Consider the following 22,764-nt stretch of genomic DNA (forward strand, 5'->3'; position numbering starts at 1 on the left):
GAATCTCCTGTCAGTGGCCAGGGTCAGGATGTCAGTCTCTTTTCTTCAGAGAGCTCCCACCTGAAGGACTGCATTTCTCATTCAGCTTTCCCTCATAAATAAATCACATCTTAGACCCAGGACTATAAAAAGATTATTAACAGCACACTCTTGCCCCTTGTAGTCCAGCATTGTGGGTGGCTTCAGTCAGTGTTTTTGTGTATGCAGACAAGAGGCTGCATACTGCAAACACTAACCACCCTCTCAGCCAGCAGCAGAGGTCATCGCCATGGCCAGCCCTCATTCCTAGTCACGGAGGAGTTTTCAGTTCAAAGAGCACAATGTTGGGTTGGGTTTTTTTGATCTGTGTCAGTAATTCAGGTTTGGAAGCCTGGTAGTTGCTCAGACGCCAGGAGCAGCTGGAAAAGATGACACAAAATGCGACAAGGCAACCACATTTCTCTGGGAAATCAAAGCATTCTCCCAGTGGTGGTGCTGTCATGATGGAGGCAGAAAACCATTTGAACAGCCAACTACTGCCCCCACACACATGGCAGAGAAGAACGTGTGGAAGCGTGGCGATCCTGCAGCACACATGGTGGTGCAGTGGCTCCGCACACAGCTGTGCTGACTGGCTCCCATATCCGCTGGCGTCTGATGCTTCCTCAGGTCACTGCTGATCGTGACTGTGCCAAGCAATTTCACAGAATCACCGAATCAATTAGGTTGGGGAAGACCTCTGAGATCATGGAGTCCAACCTGTGACCGAACTCCACCATGTCAACCACACCATGGCACTGAGTTCCACATCCAGCCTTTCCTTAAACACCTCCAGGGACCTTGACTCCACCAGCTCCCTGGGCAGCCCATTCCCATGTCTACCACCCTTTCCGTGAAGAAATTCCTCCTGGTATCCCACCTAAACCTCCCTTGGTGCAGCTTGTGACTATGTGCTCTTGTTGCCTGGGACAAGAGGCCGACCCCCACGTGGCTACGGCCTCCTTTCAGGGGTTGCAGAGAGCGATCAGGGCACCCCTGAGCCGCCATTTCCCCGGCCGAACCAGGCCCCGCTCCCCCGGTCCCCATGGCAACGCGGAGGGCGCGCGGGGGGCGGCGCTCCGGCGGGCGCTTCCGGGCGGTGCCGGCGGTGACGTGGCCGGCGGGGGCTGACGGCGCCGCGCGGCCGCTTCCGGTGAGCCTGGGGGGCCCCTGAGGGACGCCCCCCGGCGGCTGCCCCCGGACGGTCCCGCCGGGCAGGCTGGGGCCGGGGCCGGGGCCGGGGCTGCGTCTGGGGTGGGGGCTGCGCTCGCCCCCTGCCTGCTACCCTTGCCCTGCCCGCAGCCCCTGCCCGGCACTGCCCGCAGCCCCTGACCGCTGCCCCTGCCCGGCCCCGCTGAGCTGTGGGTGAAGCGCGGGTCCCTCAGGGTCGGGTGTGGTGAAGGCGCCCACCCTCACGGCGTCGCCGTGCCTTGGGTGCTGCCGAAGGGTGGGCGGAACCCAAACGTGCCAGTTAATTGCTGTCCGAAATTAAATGGAAACGAGGTTTGTGCGTGGGGAAATAATGAGGCTTTCGGTGGGAAGCTTGAGCACGGCCTGCCGAGACAGGCGGGGAATGTCAGAAAGTGACGTGACTTGCTGTGAAGTCAAGAGCACGGAGATGTGTGATGGATGTCGGGGATAAAACTGAGTGTTTTAGCAGTCGCGGTGCAAGGTCGAGCCTGGAAAGAAGCAGCTGCGGGAAGGGACCACGTTTTGTTCTGTGCTTTGGAAACGCTGCACGTGTGTCAGTGTTGGGTTTGGAACATGCAGCGTTCAAATTCGAGGGATCCATCCTCTCGCATGCAGAGCAGAGCACCAGGGACACTTGACTAATATTTCATCTTTTGATATAAGAGCAGAGACCACAATGTGGCATCCCGAAAAAGAAAAAGGAGATTGATAAGGGTGACAGGCTGGTTCTATGTTTTTTTCTATTGCAATCATTCTTTTATTTGGTTTATTCTGTTCTTTCTTCCCAGGGATTTTGGAATAAGCAGCTTCAGACAAACGGACTCCACTGAACCAAAACAATGTTTGCAGATTTGGACTATGATATTGAGGAAGATAAGCTGTGAGTATTTCATTTGTCTTTTCCTGGTGTTTCTTACAATAGAAGTAGGCCTCGCAACCAAGACCTAATGAGAGTTGATAAATTTACCTGTGTGTGACACTGTGTGCTGAGCATCAGCCTTCCTGTTCAGTGCTGATTTCTTGCTCCCTCTGGAGAGTGGGGATGAGGCATCGCTGTGCTGACAAGCAAAGAAGAATATTTGTGTTGCTCTGTAGTGACTGCCCTGCATTTAACATAGAGCACTTGATTTGCATCACGTTTATGCTGTGCAAGTTGTCCTCTCACCCCAGCACTAAGTCCAGGTGAAACACTGAAGCATGATAGTGTTTCTTCAGTGCCTAGCCATAGATGAGGGTGTCTCTTCCACCTCTAATCCTTGCATGCAATCCCAAGAAAAAGATGGCACAGAAGGTCTCCCTGCTTGCCCATGCTGATAGACCTTGTGGCAGAGGTGGGGAGGTGAGGGAATTAATTCAGACGTGCAGTGCCCATGATGTTTTCCATTACTGACTCAGATACCAGAGTTGTTTCATATGCAGGCAGCTCTGCCTACATTCAGTTATTCCTTTCTCTTTGTAGGGGCATCCCCACTGTACCTGGGACAGTGACCCTGAAGAAGGACTCTCAGAACCTGATTGGGATCAGCATTGGAGGAGGAGCACAGTACTGCCCCTGCCTCTACATCGTCCAGGTGGGCACCTGGGGAGGAAAAATAAGCCGTCTTTTTAAAACAGAGTTGGCCTGAGAGATGGGAAGTGTGGAAAGACAGCGCTATGCTGTTTGTTTTTCTCAAAGTGGGAGATGACATCTCACTTTCCCGTGAAAAGATTTCCTTACTCTAGTACCTAGTAGGTGTGGAAGAATTAAATTAAGACTGCTGGAATTATCCTTCTCCTTGGAGAGCATGTTAGAATTCACAGGGGAGCAGTGTGACACTCCCAACACCAGGAAATCCTGTGCTTGAGGAGGCACATCCTAGGGGCAAGAACTTCCTGAGAGAACAAGATGGTCAGCCCACCTCTTGGTTTGGAAAGGGGGAAAACTGCAGCTTCACCGTGGACAGAGCAGAAGTGGATTAAGAAGGAGGAGTGCAGCTGTTTGGCGTGTGCTCTTCAGCTCTGCCCTGCCCCTCTCGTGACTGCAGGTGCCTGTCTCTGCCCTAGGTGTTCGATAACACTCCCGCAGCCTTGGACGGCACCGTCGCAGCCGGGGATGAAATCACCGGGGTCAACGGGAAATCCGTCAAAGGGAAGACCAAAGTGGAGGTGGCCAAGATGATACAGATGGTAAAGGTGAGAGGTAGGAGGGGGCCACTGGAGCTTCTGGGTTGTAGTTGGCAGCTTATTGTCTTTGGGTAAAGGGAGCTGCTGCTGCTGCCTGCTTCCAGCACAGCAGTTTGGGGTTTGCTCTCTCTGCAGGGAGAAGTGACAATACACTACAACAAGCTTCAGGCTGACCCAAAGCAGGGCAAGTCTTTGGATATTGGTAAGACTGGTTTCTTTCTCCCTAGAGTGTTAAAATGATGCAGGAGGGTGAAAGATTGGTCCCTCAGCTAAAACCAAATCTGTTTCCTTTCTTGCTCTTAACTCAGTTGTTTTCAAATGGATGCTATCAAAGAGAGTTACAGGTTTAAAAAAAATCCTTCCCTGACATTTTGAAATAGGCTTGAAAGTTAAATCAAGACATAATTGTAGTTGTGGGAGGCTTGTTTTTCTGTGCTGTGTTTAGTATGGATGATGAATCTCAACTGCATAATAATTTAATTAATCTATTTTTAATACATGTAAGTTAGGCTGACCTATTTTGAGATGTACACAGAAATGTGTCAATTGAAAGGCATTGGTGGGGATTTCTAACCATGGAGAACAGTGATGAAATACCTATCTACACTGAGTTTTGTACAAACATAAATTTTATGAGAGACAGAAGAGCCTTTATTGCTAAAACAAAGTGTCTGGTTTTGAACTAAGCCTACACAGCTGTCTCCTTTATGTGATCTGCCTTTCTCACTTTCAGCAAAATGTATCCATTCTCTTTGCTCTCATTTATTTTCCTGGTGATTATGGTGCTAATAAATTGACAGGAATTCTGGGAAATTGTGAATAGTGAGATGGATTTCTGGGAAAACAGAAGTGTGATGAGATTATGGTATTTTCCAGAACACTGTGGCTTCAGCTGAGTTCTTGGGATCTGCAGGCAAGTCTGCCTGTAAATAAAGGTGACTGAGTCATCTGGTTCCAAGGAGGGCATAGATGTCTCTAGTAATTTGTAGGCTATGACGACCAAAGGCAGAAATTCCATTAAGAGGTGGCAAAAGGGTTTAATTAGGATTCAAAAGGTAAAAGTAAGGAAAGAGACAGCACTGAGCATTAAGTCCTGATTGTCATTCAGCCTCATTACTTCAGCTGAAGTAATACAGCAGATAGCATAAGCAAAGTTTAGTTCCAAATATCAAGATAAGTGCTTTGCTTATAGCAGAGTGATTGACTGGGACAATCTTCCAAAAGAATTGCTGGAGCTCTTATGATTGAAGTATTTAGGATGTGAGAGCAGGGCAGATAGGCAAGTTAGAAAACGTGTTAGGCATGGCTGGACCAGAGTACCCTGTTGCTGCAGTATTCTTTCTTCTTGCTGCCTCAATACTGAGTTAAGTGCAGTTTATCCAGTGCCTGGAAAACCAGTGGAATGTGCTGGTGAGCTTTTCTTGCCCATGGAAGTGACCCTGATGCTGGTTTGTCACTTTGTTTTGGCCTTTAGTATTGAAGAAGGTAAAGCACCGGCTGGTGGAGAACATGAGCTCGGGGACAGCAGATGCCCTGGGGTTAAGCCGAGCCATACTTTGCAATGGTAGGCATTGTCCAGGAGGACATTTTCCTAATGGAATGCTTACTCTCCTGTGTTTGCTTGCTTTTTATTGTTGTTTGCATGGTCCACACACTTTTCTTCTGCTCTGCCTTGCTGTTGTGATAGTCTCTGCCCTTCCTGAGTGATACAGCCTGTCCCTGTGGCCACTTAAATGTTATCTCAGGTCAGATTAATTTAAAGCAGGGACCATCTTAGTGAATGGCAATAGATGATGACCCCACACTATAAAATAAGTTTGCAGTCATTTTAAAAGCTTCCCCTATTGTATCACAGGACAGGCATTAAGGGGCGAGGGGAATTTGAACCAAATATTTGAAACTGGTATTTTTCCACCAGTTTCATATATGTCATATCCACATGTTTAAGATCAGGTCCTAAACATGTCCTGAATGTGACTGTTATAATTCTTTATTCTGATTCTTGTTTCTATTTAGATGGACTAGTGAAGAGATTAGAGGAGCTGGAGAGGACTGCAGAGTTATACAAAGGTAAACTTGGTATTCCATCAGACAGCAGATGGGAGAGAAGGATATTTTCATTGTGTTTCAGTGAAGTGACTTAAATGTTTTTTCTGGCTTCCATCACAGGCTTGACAGAGCACACCAAGAGTCTTCTCAGGGCTTTCTTTGAGCTATCTCAGACACACAGAGGTAAAGAATCTTAGCAAAGGGAGCACAAATCTTTGACTTTCAGTTTCAGGAGTTTTTGTCAGTACTTAGATATGTGATTCTCTCACTCAAAAAAAAAAAAAACAAGGGTTGCAGAAATGAGCTGTGAAGGGCTGCTCTCCTGTATTACCAGTCATAGTGCTAACACAGGCCCTGTCCTTCACATAAGACATTGGGGAAATGCCCTGCCAAACTCTGGTCTTCAGGGAATACGTAGCTTACCTTTACTATTTCCCACCTGTAACATCATCCCCCAGCTAATTGTAAGGTTATGGGAGAGACTTCTAATACTGGAGACAAGATTTTTCTCAGGGTTCACCTCTTTATTCATCTGTCTGTATTTATTCTGCTCATGCAGCATTTGGAGATGTTTTCTCTGTCATTGGTGTACGGGAACCACAACCAGCTGCCAGTGAAGCCTTTGTGAAATTTGCTGATGCCCATCGCAACATTGAGAAGTTTGGGATTCACCTTCTGAAAACAATTAAGCCGGTAACAAATTTAACCATAGGAGTAAAGGGTTTGGAGGAGAGGGGAATCTAGAAAGGCAGAAACTGTCTTTAAAGGTGTGGTCTTAAAAGTTCATTCGTTAAGGGAAGAAGGATCCTTGTCTGCTTTCCTTCAGGGAATTCTCTTCGTAATGAAATGAACCTGAGAGGTAACATAATGAATATATCAACCTTGTCCCTGTGATTTCTGCATATGGGTATATTCCTCTCCTTCTCTTTTGGGAATGAAGGAGTTGTCTCACTGACCAGTGTAGTATCTGATATTGGTACCCATAACTGCATTGTATCACTAAAAGAGTTCAGACAAGCAACCCAGGAACAATGTAAGAATTTCAGTCATTATATAAGAGTGAGAGTCTCCAGGGGATCTCTGCACTTAGTTTAGCAAAGAGAGAATTTAAGTGTTGATTTGGGCACCACTTTCAGTGCTGTGTTGGATAGATCATGCTGGGCCATAAAACGTTGAATCAGGGAGAGCTGTTTCCAGAACCAGCTGAAAATAAAATGAGTCAAAAGCAGATGAATCCGTGCTATAAGTGAGGCAAGCATTTCTAGCACTGGAACCACTTGCTAGTGACAGTAGAGGAGGCTCTAACCATTCTGAGCCATGATAAAACGTTTTCTTTCAAATGTGCTGGAGTTCAAAGAAGAGTTTTGAGGCATCCTCATGGCCTGTGCTGTGGAAAAGGTTGCACTTGAATTGTAGTCATGTTTTTTAGTCTTAATTCAGCAAGAGGGTGTTTCCGTTGCAGATGCTGACTGACTTGAATACCTATCTGAATAAAGCCATTCCTGACACAAGGCTGACTATCAAAAAATACCTGGATGTCAAGTTTGAATATTTGGTGAGCTGCTTTTTTTTTTTTTCCTAAGTGTTGGTCGAAATTAAGTTTCCTAGAATCATCCTGAAAGTCACATCTAGCCTATATGATCACATATCCATCCTTCCATAATCCATGAGAGAATGCCCTGTTTTTTCTAGTTCTTTGTTTACTGACAGATTACTCAGATTCAGATACTTGCTTTTAACTTAACACTTCTCACTGGTAAGAAGGATCTTACAGTACCCATATGACTTATTTTCTACATGATCAGAATTATTTCCTGATTTATTTCTAAAGAGTTTCTCTGCAACTTAGACTCTTGAACTCCTCTAAAGAGCACCCCCTTACATATTTTTCAGGTAATTTTGGACACTCTTTCTTTAGCCAAAGTAAACAACTGTCAAGTCATATTTGCTCTAATTTAGACCTTGCCTTTTTTTACCTCCTTCATTCCATTCAGCCTTCATTTTCTACCCAAAAAGGGTAAGATTGCTCAGTTCACCTGTTCTCTAATTGTAGGAATCTATTTCCTTTTGCCTGTTGAGAGTAGTACTTGGAGCTGCAGCCCTAAGGCAAGGGAATATGGTAGAATCTCTTCCTACATCAATCCTCCCTCCAATTAATATTTTTGTTTTCCTTCTTATTTATTCCCAACTCATACTTCTCTTGTACTGTCTTTTCCCAAAGAGTAGATGAACACAGGATTTTTTCCCACTGTGCTTTCTTCAGTCTGTCCACTGAAGAAAGGCTTGGAATGGTGCAACCTCATGGGTATGGGTGATGATAAAGTTGTTTCTAATTTTTAATAGTTCCTTCTTGTTTTGCTTTTTTTTTTTAATCTTTAATTCTGCAAAGTCTTACTGCCTGAAAGTCAAAGAGATGGATGATGAAGAGTACAGCTGCATTGTGAGTATCAGTACAATTGCAAAAGCACTCCTGTGCCTGTCAGCACCCAAACCAGTAAATGCATCCTAAGGAATTACATACATTTATTCTTAATGTATTAGAAATAGGGGATCCTTAAATACTACCTGGGGAGCACTGCAGCTTGTTTGCTCAGTGGTTGCCTTTCTCAGTGTTTAAGTACTATTAGGTTATGTAAGGAGGATTAAGGTGTTATCTTCACAGATTCCATTTGTGTGTAGTGTACAGCTTATCATTAAGACTTGTTTCTTAGAAATGGAGATTTAGCTTCTCTGTAGCAAAATGCATGTGAAGCTGCATTTATAAGTGAAGGAAATTGATTAAAGGATATCTGTTAACAATAGGGGGTTTATAGTTTAGAGTTTTAGGATTTTAATCCTTAACAGCTCTGTTTAAAATAGATAAAGGTATCCCATAAATTCCAGTTTCCCTGCATAAGAGTAACATCTTTTTTTATCCTCGGTATCAACCTCAGAGCAGACATTTGATTTCTTGGAATGTCTAATCCCCAATTGCCAAGCAGGAATCAAACTCCTAACACAATCTTTCATTATACATTTCCTTCTAAATGGGAAGGAAAGAATCCCAGTCTTGCCCAGCAGAGTGGCACCTTTGGGTTTGGCACACGCAGTGTGTGTTAGGGAGCCATAGTCTGTAGCACAGATTTTTCTGTATGTTGTGTTCACAGGTGCAAGGGAAGGATGCTTCATTGCTGACAAAGCTAACCCCTTTCCAGACTTTTGCAGGACAATGTATAGGTCCCTCCCGGTTGGTTTCCAGTATTTTGTCTGGATGGTTGTAGATACCAGAGGGTTCCCTTTGTAGATATGTAATTCATTATGCAATCCATACAGGGAAAACCTTACAGAGGAGGGCAGAATTTTTGTGTGCTTGATATAAACTTGTTCTTAATGCCTATCTTGCTAGTCCAGGTAAGAAGCCATGTCACCTCTCCATGCTGGGCTGAAAGGTGCCTGTCCTTTTGTATTTGCTTAGTAGTGATGCTTTACCATGGTTGGTGTGTTTGGCCTTCAAAGTGGCACCACTGACTGCCAGTTTTTGACACGGCTCAGTGTTCCTCCTGCTTCCTGACAGCAGTTCCCATGTGCCTGAGAGGTCCATAATAACCCAAGGCCATTGTGAGTCCACTCTGGTAGGCAGACTGTGTGCAAGCACTGCTGTGGGAGTCTCTAACATGGCACTGTGTTTTTGGCAGGCTCTGGGTGAGCCTCTCTACCGGGTCAGTACTGGGAACTACGAGTACCGCCTCATCCTGCGCTGCCGTCAGGAGGCTCGCACGCGCTTTGCCAAGATGAGGAAGGACGTGCTGGAGAAAATAGAGCTCCTGGACCAGAAACATGGTGAGTGCCACTGCTGAGTTCAGCAGACATGACTTTGGCCTCTCTGTTCCTCCTCTGTCTCAGCTCAGAAGACAGCTCAGTTCTTCTTTGCTGAAGAGCTCCTTTGTGGCTGTACCCAAGACATCAGCTCTGAGGGGCAAAATGTGTAGGTGATGGTATCTAACACTGGTAAGGGAAGCTTCACACTGTTTGGAAAGGAAATTTTTACACTTTTTCCCCCCAACATGTCTCCACTGCAGTGCAGGACATCGTGTTCCAGCTCCAGCGTTTTGTCTCCACGATGTCCAAGTACTACGACGACTGCTACGCCGTGCTCCGGGACGCAGATGTCTTTCCCATCGAGGTGGACCTCGCCCGCACCACTCTCAGCTATGGGCAGAAGGATACCTACACAGATGGGGCGGAGGAAGAAGGCGAAAGCGAGAGAGAGGGTAGCGGGAGGGAGGATGCAAATGGAGAGAAGCTCATTGATGATGCCTGAGTGTGTCAGCATGGCCAGAGGGAGGACTCTGCAGACTTATGAAAACATGTATTTCATGTTGGCCATTCATCCTCCACCATTTCTCTGTGTATCCACCCTGGGATTCCTTCTCTGCTCTGGGTGGGGTAGCTGGTTGGATTGGGACCAGCCTCTGCTTTCGTCTCTTTTCTTTTGCTTGTTTGCCTGGATAATTCTTTTTGCCCCTGGAGACTTCTGGTACCCAGCCTGGGTACTGCAGTGTGGGGAGGAAAAGCCACTCCTACACCGCCATGTGCCCCTGTGCAGGCAGGACTCTGCTGAGCACGGGGGCAGCACCACTCCTCTGTGACACATGGAAGCCAGTTAAGGGTTTGGAGGTGATTAAAAATGGTGAGGGCAGCCCCTTTCCATCCTCCCCTTGTGCTATGGGGAAGTGTTGGCATCGCTGCTGGCTGTCTTAAAGCTCCTTCTGAGGATCCACCTTAGGACTGTGATGGAAATACCCTATCTTTAAAATAGAAAGGAGACACAAGCCCTTGTGGAGAGAGGAAGAGGCTTTGGGTTTTTTTAGTATAAAGAATGACTAGTGTGCTCTCCTCTCTGCACAGCTATTTTGTGCTGCCTCTGGGCCAGCCAGCAGCAGTAGCTATCCTCCCATTCCCTAGCACAAGGGAAGGGGGGAAAGGAAAGCTGAGGTAAGTGAGAGTGCTTCTTTCCTCCTTCCTTTTCTCTTCCCCTCCCTCCATCCCTGTGGGCCAATCCCAGATGCAGATGGCACTTCATCTGTTAATAGGCTGCACAACTGCCAGGAGTGGTGGTATTCTTGGGCAGGGGTTTTGACTTCTCTGTTATTACATTCTAGTAGTCATGGGAGAAGTTATTTAAGTGCATTAATTTATGATCAAGATTTTTCTTTTTTTTAGATTTGTGTTTCTCTTTGATTGTTTTTGGAGCTTCTTCATCTCTGTGGGTGGCTGGAAAAAAACCATCCATGGTCAAGCTGCTCTGGAGAATTTAAACAGACTGGTGTAGTGACTATTGTCTGTAATAAAGAAATATGTGACATTTAATTTCATGTCCTTCATGCCTTTCTATGAAAGGTTTTTTTGCTTATCTTCCATTGGTTTTAATCTTAAGGTATAATCTTGGGAAGATGGGTGTCATGTACTAGCCATTTTTGTCTTGTACTGGTGCATAATCTCTATAGCAACCCGTGGTGGTCAGTGCAGTGCAGATTTCCAGAGGAAGAGAGTTATAAATGCTGTAGCAAGGCCAGTCCTCCAGGAACACCAGCTGCTTTGCATTTTAGCTTCCCAGGGGAGCACCAGCCTTTTAAAGGCCCCCAGGTGCTTTAGTCCTGCCAAGGTGGCATCCCTGTCCCTCTCCAGGCCAGCTTCTTCACACAGCTCAGCTGTTGCATCACAAGCTTCAGCTGATGCTTAAGTCCCTGATTCTCTTTCAGAGTTGTTTGTTGGCCAAAACACGAAGCAGTTGGGGGGGAACTGAAAATGCTTCAGGGGAGTCTGCCTAAAAGCCATTGAAACCAAGTGTAAAGCAGCATAGCTGGGTTTTTTAGGAAGAGGTCTGGGAATCTTGCAGCACTGTCTGTAGTGAGACCTCGTACCCTGAGGGCTTTTATTTGCTTTTGTGAAAATAATTTAAGAGTGGGAGGCTTAGTGGGAAATGTTGGCTTGTGACAAGGAAACAGAGGGGACCTTGTTCTAGTGACTGGCCTGGCTGACAAGGGCAGTTGTTTTCATGCTGTGGACCTTGGACCTCTGGGAAGCTGTGAGCTCCTTGGAGGGCATACTAGTGAATAAGGGAAACCCAGCCTGGGGTTACTGGGGAAAGAACTGCAGAGCAGCTTGGTTGAGCAGAAACAGCGATCTTTCCTTGTTGGAAAGGGAAAACAAGCTTTGAGAGCACTGGGTGAATGCCTGCAGGGCCCCAGCACCCTTGCTGCTGCTCTCATTCTCCCAGAGCTTTGCATCTGGGGTTTGGTATGGGGTTTAGTCTTGTTTGGGATATTTCTAAGTGAGTTTGAGTAGGAAAAAGCCCAAAGTCACCACTGTGAATAGCTCAATATGAGATCTAACAGTGGTGTTAGCTATGGTGGGACAGAGTACAGCCTCATGGGGTTTACCTTCTCCCCTCCAATCTCCAGTTCTTCTGTCTCTTCTTAAACTGATATTCTTCAACAGCTTTATTTTGCTCATCATTTGCTGCTGTTTTTTGTTTGGGAGCACCTAGAATGAAACCCTTTCCTTCATGTCCCCACTCCCCTGCTGTGTTTAAATGGCTTTATGGATCCTGCCAACTACCCGTTAATTTGTAGTCAGTCTGGTCTGGAATGAAACATAACTTTTGGTGGCCCAACAAGCTGCCTTCCCTGTAGCCCTCTGCTTAGTTTTTGATCCCCTGTTATAGTCACAGGTTCCCCCAGGGTCTCTGAGGTGAAGCAGTTCAGGAAACCGGAAGAAAGAGCTTTGGCCAGGGGTGTTTATAAAAGATCCAGTCCTAAAGCAGATTAGAAGTGCTTTAAGCATGCCAGGGAAGGTTGTCCTCTCTGAATCTAGAAATCCACTACTGCAGCAGGGGGTGAGGGGGTCATGCCTGCTTTACCACGTGCTCCAACACCCTCGTTAGCGGCACTCGGGGACTGGGGCTTGTCCTTCTGCCTTACCTTTGATTCCTTTATGTAAGGAGGTTTTCTCTATTTAAGAGGAAAACACAGGCACGTCTGGTGCCATTCCTGCTCAGTGGATAATCGCTTGGGACACGGTTATTTACCTGCCTTGAAACCCCCGCCCCCACAGGGGCCAAGTTGTTCCCTTCACACGTCAACGGGGCTCACTTGAGCCTAGATAAAGCTGGCTTGGTGCTATTCCTGTCAGCAAGGCTCCGTGCTGCAGCTGCACACCTAATGGCATTAGCCTTTCTTAGGTGTCTTCCTCTTGTACCTCAGCAGCAGCCTCTGAGGCAGCGCTTCCCTACTTGGGGAAGCAGCATCAGGTGTCACTGCCCCAGCTTTACCGTCCACAAAAGATGTGCCAGGCAGAGGTGCTTGGAGCTGGTGGTCTCCTGGTTCGGCAGTGCCCGAGGGAGGTGTTGCAGAGAGCCTGGTGTCTACCCCCACGCTGGTGCCCCTGGACCTCCTAAACGTGCTGCCAGTGAGACTGACACTGTCCAGACAGGGAAGTGGGGTGAAGGAAACACTGACACCAGAACAGAGCATACCAGATCTGATTACAAAGAGTCTCTAATTGTTTGTGTTCGGTGTCGTGACAATGCAGAAGGAAAAGGAGAGTCCTTGGCAGCCTCTTCAGAAGACTTTCTCCAGGGCTGGTTTGAAAGTGAGGAAAGAAGATTATTATTTTTTCTTTTTGGTGTTTGGGCTGCTCTGAGCCTGTGTTGTACCAGCATGGGTGCAGGATGCAAGCAGACGTATCACTGGGTAGGTTGTGGACATATGTACATAGGGACCTGCTATTCTTGTACCTCTCCCTCTTATTTCTTACATCTGCCTTTGTCCCAACTTTCTGCTCCCCGCATCCCACCTACCCTCCCATGCTGAGGTGCTTGCACACAAGGCCAGTTTTATACATCCCTGTTCTCTGCTCTGGCTAGAAACTGTCCCTCTCCACCATCTGGTCAGCGTTGCAGCCGTCCCGTGCCAGCACCTCCCCGTCCCCGGCGGGACAGCCGCCTCCCTCCCCTCGCTGCTCCTCTGCCACATGGTTGGCCTCCTCGCTGGCCACCACCACGGCGCTGTCGGTGCTGTGGGCCGGCTGGTGGTTGTTGCTGCTGTGCTCCTCGGCTTCCTGCACGTCGGACTCCGCTTCCTCGGTGTCGCTCCCCGCTCCCGCAGTGGGGTTGTTCTCGGGGGGAGGCTCCTTCTTCCCTCGGTTCAGGCAGCAGTAGCTGGCCACACCCAGGAAGAGGGCGGAGAGCACGACCTCTGAGCCCGCCAGGTAGAAGATCACCTCATAGTTCTTGAGAGCATCGACCAGGCGGCCTGATGGTTGGAGAAGACGTGAGATGGTTGGAGAAGACATGAGATGGTTAAATTCAGCCTACGCACTCCTGCATGGACAGCCCAGTGCAGGGGGCAGCACCTGCATGTGGCTGAGGACCCATTCCTCAAGGGAGCAGCAAGAAGCCTGAATATCTAAAAATCACCCTGGGAAACAGCCACACTGTACTTCCAGGGAAAATACGGTAACAGTGCATGGTTGTTGTTTTCCCTTGTTTGGACAAGCTTAAAAAATTGTGTGTCTTTCATGGTGGGCTTTTCTACTTGCCAAAGTGGGAAAAGCCTCTCATGATTTGGATTGGCCAGTCTCAGAAAAGAAAGTTTGAGAGGCATTGCTATTTCTTAAGCTATTATGTCAGGAAAACATTCTGAAGGAAAGAACGAATTTTTTCTCATTGCTATTTCTTAAGCTATTATGTCAAGAAAACATTCTGAAGAGAAGAACAAATTTCTCTTTGGCAGACAAATCCCTCTGGTTGGCCCACACCTGATGATTTCTGTGCCAGAGATATTCTCAATATATTTTCTGTATCCACTGGGGCTAGCAATGGAGGAAGAGGTCCCAGTCCTTGGGGAGCACAAACAGCTGCCTTGCTGCTGTCAGGATGCAGCCGTGGAACCGCGCTCTCCATCCCGGTCTCACCTGCTCCCGAATGCACATGTGACCCCAGTCGCTGCTGTGCTACAGAAACCAGCCCCAGGACACGCTGAGGTGCCTCCCGGAGCAGTCATGGGAGGCACGTGGTGCATTCCTGGGCAGGTGAATGTGGCCCTGTTCAGCCAAGCCGGATGGCAAGCGAGGAGCCCCAGCGCGCGTGCGTGTGCGTGTGTGAGTGCAGCTTATCCTGTGCCAAACGCCCTCGGCCCCACGGAGCGGGAAGCAGCTCAGGAGGATTACACCGAACAAAGCCACTTTGTTCACCCCCCTTCTCCCAGCTGAGCGCTGTTCTCACCGAGTCCGAGCCATCAGGATTGTCAGAGCGCTCGGGCTTCCTGTGCCAGGGGGGTCCTACAGCCCCCAACACGGCCTGGCTGCCCCCAGCACGGTTCTTCAGTGACCCTGCACTGTCTGCGTGCCATTGTACATGCTCACAGCACCAAGGCATAGCTGAGCTGAGGCAGGAGGGCTGAGGGATTCCCGTGTTAGCACCCCACTGGTGGGCCTTGCTCCTTGGGGCAAGGTGCTGTTAAATCCTTCTCTTCCCCAATGATCTCTCTGCAGCTGCCTCCAAAACACATATTTCTTGACCCTCCCTGGCTTGGGACTGCCAACTGCCCCACAGCTTATAAAGTGAAACATGAATTATTGTTAGCATATAGGAGGGTCCTCTCTTGGCTGCCAAATTTTACTTGAGAACTGGTTGGAGTTGCTGAGGGCAGGTTTTACTCATAACTGGTGGTTTGTGTTGAGGAAGAGACCATTCACACAAAGGTCTTCAATGATGGGCTTTAGCCTGTGTGTTACAGCTGAAGGAAGGGAGTGCAAGAAACAACAGAGTGGTTCCTGCCTGGGGATTTTCCATAGTCTTGTCCCTGACTCTTCCTTGCAAATCAGGAAACTGCACTTTGTTTGGAAATGAGCCTTGGGCATGATTTGGCTTTCTCACATGTGATCAGACACTCAACATTAATCTACACCAACCTCCATTCAACAGCCTGTTTTTATGGGCTGTTTGTGGGGCCTGGACCTTACCAGGGGCTGTGACCTAGACTAGACTGGCTGAAAAGCTGTGAGTGTCTTAATCCTCTTAGAAAAATTACCAGCAAATGCCTCAGGGGACTGTGCAAACTGTTTTGACTTGACTGACAGCAAAACACCTGTGCCTTGGAATTGGGATCCAAACAAATTGAGGTCACTTTTCACAGTGCCAATCAAAAGGCCATGGACACCAAGGAGCATTTGAGAGACACTTGCTTTGTCCTAATGAAGACTCTCAAAGGTTTGTCTGCAGCATGTGCCTGACCCTATCCTTAACATGATTCTTATGCAACATTCGTAGTGAAGGCTGAGATCAGCTCTCAGATTCTAGAGCAAACTTAAAGTTGAGAAATAGGGTTTTTCTTCAAGTGCGGTGTCCGTACCCAGTACCTGCAATTCAGTGGAGCAGTGGCGGCCAAAAGAGGCACCTGCAGCAAGACACCTACCTGCAGAGGGTGGGCCGATGAGCACGGCAAAAGCCTCGATGAGCAGGACCAGCCCGATGGCGCTGGAGAACTTCTGGGAGCCGACGATGGCCATCAGCACCTCGAACTGCAGTGCCCCCACCATGCCGTAGGAGATGCCAAAGAAGACGCAGAAGATGACCAGCCCCGTGTAGTTGCTGGCCCTGGCACTGCAGATGTCTGTCAAGCCGTTGAAGAGCATGGAGAAGCTGAACAGATAGGCCACGTGAGGGCGGACCCACTTCAGCCCTGCCACCATGCCACAGGCTGGGCGGGCAAAGATGTCTATGAAGCCGATGATGGAGAGCAAGAACGCGGCCTCGGTGTCTGGGACGCCTGTGTCCTTGGCATAGTTGACCAGCAGTATGGGGGGCACAAAGAGACCCAGGACCAGGATGAACTTTGAAATGGTGTAAATGATAAACCCTCGGTTGGAGAAGATACTAAAATCCAGAAGCTTCTTTCCTTTCTTGGGCTTCTTCTTGGCTTTCTTGCTTTTCTTGGTTCCATCAGTGGTGCTGATTCCCTCCTCTGACTTCCCTCCTATGGGCAGCATCTCCTTGGCTTCATATTTGTCCTGAGCTTTCCCCATCTTCCTCTTCATGCCCATATCCAGGGGTCTCATGACTGCTCCACAAGTGCAGCAGTTAAGCAGAAGGCCCCCCATGATAAGGAACCCTCCTCGCCAGCCAAACTTCTCCAGCAGCACTTGCCCCAGAGGAGAGAGGGAGGAGAGGAAGACAGGGCTCCCAGCAGCAGCCAGTCCATTGGCCAGAGGCCGGCGCTTGTCAAAGTAGGTGCCCAGCATGATCAGTGAGGGCTGGAAGTTCAGTGCCATACCCAGACCTACATGGAAGTGAGAGCCAGGAGCGCAAGAACATGAGATGTGTTTTGCAACAAGCTGAAAACTCCCCTTAGACTATCCTAGTCCTGAAGTCCCATGCTGGGATGAATGTACTCCTCACAAGCCTCTGTGTCTTCATGTTGGTGGATAGCCCCTGCAGGCGATGGGCTAAACCAGCCTGTCCATCTCAAGTGGGTTTGAATCAGGTAATTGTGCTCACACTTAGGCAGGATCTGAGCCTTACACATGAATTCTGCCTCTTTCCCCTGCCACTGTGTACTGATGCTGCCTATGCTGCCTACCACAGTCACCGTGATCACTGAGCACCACCTAGGTTTCTTCTGTCTCTCAGCCACAGGCCCCTGCTGTTTAGATCCAGCAGATGCATCCCTCACAGGTGCAAGATTCAGGACTAGGTGCTTCCCATAGCATGTGCAAATAGGCTGGGGAGACCTGATAGACATGGCAGTGCTAAAGGGAAATACGACATGGTTTTGGCTCTCCCCAGGTAAGCCTGTGTTGCCCTCCAAATCTCAGGGCTCTTACCTGTCAGCACACCAGCTGTCAGATAAAGCTCGATGATGTTGGTGGTAAAAGATGCCAGGATCATCCCAGCGGAAGCTAGCAGCCCGCCAATGAGCATCACGGGCCGGCAGCCAAACTGGTTCACCATGATGCTGCATACTGGTCCTAGGAGGAAGCAGAGGAGACAGAGGAGGTGACCAGGAGAGGACAGGACAGCTGGGAAGGGCCAGGCAGCCCAAGCAGGGCTCTCAGGGAGGATGAAGCTGTAATGATGGCGCTCACTACTTGGCTGCTTAGGTACACATCTGTTGGGCCTGGCCAAGGGAGAGGGGCTGGTGGTGTGGAGGCTTCTGTTCTGCCCTGCCTTTGGACCCCTATTCCCTGGCGCTTGGTGTGATAGGAACAGCACTTCAGCAGTGGGAGCAAACCCTGTATCAGTTGTCTGGGATGTAGGTGCGGTGACCCCTGAGGTCTCCTGGGGCAGAGGAAACAGGGATATGAGATGCAGCACACTTCCAGAAGAGAAGTGGGAGGACAATTGTATTCTGCATCGTGGTTCATGACCAGGCCAGTGAGCATGAGAGAGTCCATGGGGACATGGTCTGGGCCCATGGCAGAGTGGGAGAGGTGTGAGCTGAGGAGGGGGAAGTGTGTCCAAGTATCACCTGTCCCATAGAGCATGGCCAGCATGATGGAAGAGATCCAGGCTGTGTCACTGTAACCCACGTGGAAATCTTTCATGAGCTCCTTGAAGTAGACACTGACGGCTTTGGGGAAGGCATAGGAGAAGCCAGTGATCACAAAGCAGCCAAGGAGCACGATCCAGCCCCAGCCACCATCCGGGGGCTTCACAGGAGCCGGGAGCTGCCCTTCTTCTGGGTCAGGTCTCCCCATCTTCTAACCTAGGAATGGAAAGGCAGGCTGGGAGGAAGTAGCACAACACAGAGAGAGAAAGTCTGCTGGCACTGCAAGAAGAGAAGAGCAGAGGAGCAAACATTTACTACAAGATTTCTCTCCATGCCCACTATCTCCAGGCTCTGAGAGGCTCATCAGGGGCCACATCTGCTCTTTGTACCCTGATCCTGCCAGGTGAGGTGACATTGCTTTGGGGTGTGAGGTCATGCCTCAGCTGGGCAGAGGTGGGAAGCTCCCCCTGAGACTGGGGCAGCCCAGAGCTCCATAACCCCTGGCCAAACATATACAAGCATTGTCACAGCTCCCAGCTGAGCCTGGAGATCCATCTGATGCAGCATCAGGATCTGCAGCACCCCCCTTGCTTCATATCCAGCCTTGCCTACAGATGGGGCGAGACAAAGACCAGCAATGTGAACCCTTTTTGCTTCCTTAAATCTGCCTTTGAGCCTCTCCCATGCTGGTCTGTTCCAGTGGGGAGTCCTCCAGGACCTGCCCTGCCACAGAAACCTCCAGCAGTGAAGCAAGGAGATCCATTAAGCCCTCTGTTCTTCCCTCTGGGAGGCCCCAGTGCATGGCACTCTCCTTCTCCCTCCCCTCCCCACCCTCAGGGGCCAGATTTCCGAAATAGGTGAAGGGGGAGAGCACAAAACCCGGTGGTTATTTGCATGCCAGAGAGATTAGGGCTCTGTATGTACACAGAAGGGCCGGAACAAAGCATAAGTGGGGAGAAGGAGGGAATTAAAGGGGATGTCTTGTGAGTTGCTCTCAGGGCTCTTAAGCTGCCCAGGAATTTTGCTCCAGCTGACTGCTGTGGGTATGTTTTTCTTTTCTCCCTTAGGTACCAGGATTCTGCCCCTTCCAGCACCATTGGCCACAGTTTCTTTGTCAGCCAGGATTATTTCCACACCTGCATGCAAAGCCATCACTGGACTTATGCTACAGATGCTCCCAAGTAGATTAGACAGGCATTCTGCATGCCTGAGCTGGGCTTTTTTGGTCTGGTTTGTCTCCTATCACTGTCTGGTGGCAGCACACTCCTGGCAAGGGTCCTCTCTCCTGCCCAGCGCTCCTGGCTGAAGGGCTGCAAGATGGCATCAGCGTCCTCATCCCTTGGCACCAGCAATTGTGGGAAATGCCAGGAGTCACAAATGGACTAGAGAGTGCTGAGGGGACAGGGACTGTCTTATGGATGTGACACACATAGCTACAACCCAGGATCTCTGGATCTGGGTGCATTTCTCAAGGAAGTCCCTGTTCTTGGTGTCCTCCATGCAAAGGGGGTGAGTTGAGCTGATTCCCATAGTTGCTGTTGCTCTGGATGTCAGAGAAGTGCAAATCCTTTAGACAAAAGTGTGGATGGCACAAGCTGGGGCAGACCCCAGGCAGAGGACCCTTACTTGGCAAGAGTGGTCTTACTCCACAGCCACCCCCAGCTGCAGCCCTCCTTCCCCTCTCCAGGGGAAAAACAGAGTGCAGCACTCAGGTACCTGCCTCCACCATGGGTCCCTGCAGCAGAGCTCCCCAAACTTTCAGGATGCTGTGAGCCACGAAAAAAGGGAGCTGAATCTGGCTCTGAGCATGGACTGGGGCAACTCTTCTGGATGGCTGTTTCCTAGCAGCTCTTGGGTTGATCCACTGGGGCCAGCACAGGCTGCTCTAATCTCTCCCTCCCAGCCCGGGTCTCAGGGACTCAGGGCAAGAGACAGAGAGGCAATGAACTGAAAGCAGGGGGCTATGAAGATATTTTTAAGGCAAGGAATCCCTACAAGGACGAGAAGAATAATGATACCAGCTACCCATAACTATCTCCAGCTACCCATACCTCCCCCATCTCGCCCTCACTGGTATTTTCTGGATCACTGGCACCCTGACAGCCAGACTGAATGCCTCGCTCCGTTTCTGCCATTTTGCCCACTGCTCCTGTCCCAGCTCCAGCTGACTGGCAAGCTGGGTCCAGCTGTACAAACGTGACCAGCTGCCAAAGCACACTGATTTCTCAATCAGACCTGGTGCTCCACCACTGCACCATCTGCTGCATGTAGCTACTTCAAGTAAGAGCTGCCACCAAATGTAGCCTGAGAATTTTTGTCCAAGCCCCTCTCCAGCCTTGCTTTTCTTGAGCTCATCCTGCACTGCAAATTAAATGAATCAATCAAACCATTGCAATCCATCTTTCCCTCAACCTTGCTGCTCCCTGCCAGCACTCTAGCAAGAAAATATTTGTCTGTCTCTGACATGCTCTTCAGAGATTTTGTCACACTGCATGTCAATGATGAGCCCATGGCATCTGATTTTGAAGAGCACATTAGACAAATGTCTGTGAGTACTTGTTTGAGTCTGGAGCTGGAGGGCACCTCTGCAGGGGCCACTTGCTCCATGCTACAGAGCTGTACAGCAAAGCATGAAAGCACTTTTACCTGCCTGCAGCTAGGTGTGGCTGCAAATGATGGGGTGCACCAGAGGAGCTCACCTGTGGAGATGCCTCCAAGGCCAATATGCCATAGCACACCTTGTAACACCTCTGCTGGAGGTTTATCCCAGCTGTGAGCCTGGCAGCTCAGAGCTGCCTCGTTCCTAACACCATGGCACACATGCTTCTCTGCTCACATCAGTCACACCACGTACCTGCTCCTGCCTTTGCACACTCTACAGCTCACTATCATTTTGTCCCCAGTTAAGGAGCTTTATCCACAGGTAAAAACACAGTTTGTGAGTCCACATGCACCTAAAAGCTCATCAGCATGAGCACCTGCCCTTCCCCTTGCATCACAGGAAGGTGGGCCAGAGCAGAACTTGCTGCAGGTGGCTGCAAGAAGACTTGCACTGACCAGGAGGCACAAGCCCAGGCTGGAAGGGTGAAGACCACAGCAGGTTCAGCTGTGTCTGTCAGTCCCTGGACACACACAGAGCACAGTGCTGACAGTGCTGGATAATGCCCAGAAAATCCCCACTGTGCTAGACAAGCTGCACCCAGGAGGGTCCGCATAAATGCTCTTAGTGCCTCCATGCAGTACAGATAGGGTGGGGAGTCTATTTATTGAGTGCTAGGCCCACAGTTCATGCCACCAGCCTCTCCAACCCACAGACAACCCCCAGGAAAGCATTTTTAGAGAATAAAATGAATGCCGGCCTGGGGTGAGTTGTTCCTCTTGGCTGCTGGAGCGAGGGTGCCAGCATCCCTCCACAGCACTGACCTGTGCAATGCAGCGATGGCCTCCGAGCACAAGCTGAGCCCCCAGGGGTTGAGCAGATCCCTCAGCAGCACTTCCTTCTCCCGCTGGCTGGCACTTCCCGGCTCTGGATGAGGGTGCCTGGTTAGAAGGTCCTGCTGGATCTTTTCTCCATGGTGGGCACAGGACAATGCCTGCAGGAATCTAGCACCTGTCGAGCAGTCTCTTGTGCTCCGTTCCTTCCTTTGGAGCAGCTACGTCCTCACAAGACAGCTAATCCCCCTCTCAGCCTGCTTCCCTCCAGTTCCAGTGGTGCCCAGCAGAGCTGTCTGTGGCAGATCTGGGGGCACACCCTGTGTGGGGCACTCCCTTGCCTCCTGTGGGTGCGAGCAGTGTCCCACGGCACCCCCAGTGTGGATGTGGGTCAGGAGCTGCTTATGGCTTCAGGTCGGCAGAGACTAGTGGGTGCTGAGCGGGCAGAAAGCACTTCTCCACTTTTAAGAGGCTTTTCCAGCCAATGGGGATGAGGTGGCTGCCTGCCACAGCCCGAATCCCCCGGTAATCCCGCTGCCCAGGGGCTCCTTGCATTTTCCCCAGCAGGGCAGGGCAGGCTGGCAGGGATGGATTCAGTCAGAGGGACCAAGAGAGAAAGAAGCAGGGTGGGCGGTGCAGGGGTGGGAGGCAGTGGAGGAGGAGACCATGTGCCCATGGTTCAGTAAGGTACCCAACAGGTAAAGCAGCTGCTTTTGAAGCTTCCTCAGCTGCCAGCCACGATGGAGAAGCGGTGGTGGGGTTTTGCAGGGCATGTGCCCAGCAGAGAAGTGAGACAAGGTGGAGCAGCCAAGGAATCACTGCCAGCCATGGCTCAAACTGCCAGATCCTGCCCACCCAGGGCAGCTCAAGAACCCCCCTCAAAACCAGCCTCCCCAGGGGTTGGCTCACAAGAGGAGGGCTGGCAGGCACTGGGACCAGCCAGTCTCTGGCTGTTTGTGGGGGAACCCTTTTACTTCCAGGAAGGGGGCTGGGGCTCAGCCCAGGTGGGCTTTTGGGGAGGACAAGGCCTGGGCTGTAAAGCCCTGGAGCCCCTCAGCAGCAGGGGGGCAGCGGGGGCCTGGCCCCACTCCCAGCCAGGGTTTAATGTCTATTAATAAGGCTAATCAGCTAAGCCCTGCCATCGCTGGTGCTCCATCCCTCGCTCACGCTGCCGCTCCCGTGAGGGCTCCCCCAGCACACACCAGGTATTCCCAGATTGGTGAGGCCCCCACAAGCCCTAGGGGAATGTTTTTCTCCTGCACTGAGCAGCCCTGGGGTGCCCAGAGCACAGATTCCAGCAGTGGGTGAGGAGAAGGGAGCCACAGGTCCTTGCTGCCCTCCGGCAACAGGACAGACAGGGGCACGCAGGGGGGCAGTCAGC

General features: G+C 50.0%; 2 protein-coding genes across 4 annotated transcripts; one reads left to right on the forward strand and one right to left on the reverse strand.

The window, feature by feature from the left end:
* Positions 1-1,074: 1,074 nt before the first annotated feature.
* On the forward strand, positions 1,075-10,770 carry PICK1 (protein interacting with PRKCA 1). Of its 2 annotated transcripts, none has more exons than XM_054632111.2 (13): positions 1,075-1,171; positions 1,998-2,089; positions 2,669-2,780; positions 3,253-3,381; positions 3,508-3,574; positions 4,847-4,936; positions 5,389-5,442; positions 5,542-5,604; positions 5,981-6,114; positions 6,884-6,976; positions 7,811-7,861; positions 9,096-9,240; positions 9,480-10,770. In XM_054632111.2, the coding sequence occupies exons 2-13, from the start codon at positions 2,049-2,051 to the stop codon at positions 9,719-9,721; spliced, it is 1,221 nt and encodes a 406-aa protein (XP_054488086.1). In that variant the 5' UTR covers positions 1,075-1,171; positions 1,998-2,048; the 3' UTR covers positions 9,722-10,770. The 2 variants fall into 2 exon arrangements, with proteins under 2 accessions (XP_054488086.1, XP_054488085.1); XM_054632110.2 differs by lacking the exon at positions 1,075-1,171 and adding an exon at positions 1,178-1,521.
* Positions 10,771-12,275: 1,505 nt separating this feature from the next.
* SLC16A8 (solute carrier family 16 member 8) lies at positions 12,276-21,803 on the reverse strand. Of its 2 annotated transcripts, none has more exons than XM_054631979.2 (5): positions 21,375-21,803; positions 17,931-18,167; positions 17,287-17,430; positions 15,879-16,742; positions 12,276-13,715 (listed from the first exon to the last, which is right to left on the reverse strand). In XM_054631979.2, the coding sequence occupies exons 2-5, from the start codon at positions 18,157-18,159 to the stop codon at positions 13,324-13,326; spliced, it is 1,629 nt and encodes a 542-aa protein (XP_054487954.2). In that variant the 5' UTR covers positions 18,160-18,167; positions 21,375-21,803; the 3' UTR covers positions 12,276-13,323. The 2 variants fall into 2 exon arrangements, with proteins under 2 accessions (XP_054487954.2, XP_077034679.1); XM_077178564.1 differs by having other exon boundaries at positions 17,931-18,230.
* Between the last annotated feature and the right edge of the window lie 961 nt (positions 21,804-22,764).

The sequence above is a fragment of the Agelaius phoeniceus genome, chromosome 5 (genome assembly GCF_051311805.1).
Source record: "Agelaius phoeniceus isolate bAgePho1 chromosome 5, bAgePho1.hap1, whole genome shotgun sequence".
Lineage (NCBI taxonomy): Eukaryota > Metazoa > Chordata > Aves > Passeriformes > Icteridae > Agelaius > Agelaius phoeniceus.